The sequence below is a fragment of the Morus notabilis genome, unplaced genomic scaffold (genome assembly GCF_000414095.1).
Source record: "Morus notabilis unplaced genomic scaffold, ASM41409v2 Scaffold10680, whole genome shotgun sequence".
NCBI lineage: Eukaryota > Viridiplantae > Streptophyta > Magnoliopsida > Rosales > Moraceae > Morus > Morus notabilis.
Window position 1 is genome coordinate 108 of NW_010367705.1, and position 1,229 is coordinate 1,336.

Sequence of the window (1,229 nt, forward strand, 5' to 3'; positions counted from 1 at the left end):
AATAGAAACATCAGGGAAGCTGCTTTGTTGGACTTTTGACACTTATATCAGAGCTTATTTGGGCGATCAGATGTTGAGAAAGAAATTGCCGAGGCATTTCCATGGAGAAAAAAATAATCCCCTACAGCCCCATCAATTAGTACTCCATCTTCTCTTAAACCTTCAAGTACTTTCCACAATCCTTAAGAGTTTTTAAGCTTGAAAACTAGTGAGCAACCCAATTATCAAAAGCCTCTACAAGTTCCTTGAGTTTGAGCTTCAAGTTAGTTTTCAATTCATTGTATGATTGAGGTAATGAGTTTTTCCTTCTATTTTCATGTTCTAGATAGTTGAGGGAATGTATTTTGATGTTATTTGGTGCTTGATTAGTATGAATTTTGTCATCGGTATGATTGAATTTGCTTAGAAATACGTTTAGAGTAGTTGGATTTGGTTTGAGTAAAAAATATAATTATGAGTTAAGACTCGGCATATTGTTTTAAATTATTTATGTGATTGATGCCGGCCTATAAAGCAAAGAACTAATTAATTTGATTATTGTATTGCACATCTTAATCAAAACTCTACATTAAAATCAATTTATCTGTTGTCCACTCCTAATTTGGCTGATCAGGGAGAGAAATGGCGGAGCTTTTGCTAGCCCCATTGTTTAAAAGGTTGCTTGATGTGCTAAGTGAAGAATTCAGATCATGGAAGTGAGTTGATAAAGAAGCAGAGAGCCTCAAAGAGGAATTCGTGCTCATCCAAGCACTCGTCAAAGAGGCAGAAGCAAAGTTAGAAAGAGGAGACACTAGCAATGTGGTGAAAGCATGGCTGAACCTGATGAGGGAGCTAGGCAACTGCATTGAGGACGTTGTCGACGACTTTCTTCAGTATGTTGAACAACAGCGGGGCCAAAAGGGAGCCATGAAGACACTAAAGCTTCATCAGAACATGGCTTCCAAGATTACAAATAATATTAAAAGAATTCACCAAATGAAGAATAGAGCTCAAACATACGGCTTGCTGGCCTTGTCATTACAAGGATCAACACCTGGCAGAGATAATACTGTTGAAGAGGATGATGCCCTTCGCTTGAACTCACTTTGCATCGAGAAGGATGAACTCGTGGCCATCGATGCAACATCGAAAGAACTTGTGGACAAGTTGGTTAAAGAATCATCAAATAAGCGCATGATAAGATAATTTCACTGGTAGGAGAAGGAGGAATCGGAAAGACCACTCTTGCT

General features: G+C 38.3%; 1 protein-coding gene across 1 annotated transcript; it reads left to right on the forward strand.

Moving 5' to 3' along the window:
* Positions 1-325: 325 nt before the first annotated feature.
* LOC112094504 lies at positions 326-1,185 on the forward strand (the record flags this gene model as incomplete). The annotated part of the gene is made up of 2 exons (XM_024175501.1): positions 326-386; positions 710-1,185. Coding segments are annotated over 2 exons (537 nt in total), but the record flags the coding sequence as incomplete, so codon positions are not given.
* Positions 1,186-1,229: the final 44 nt, after the last annotated feature.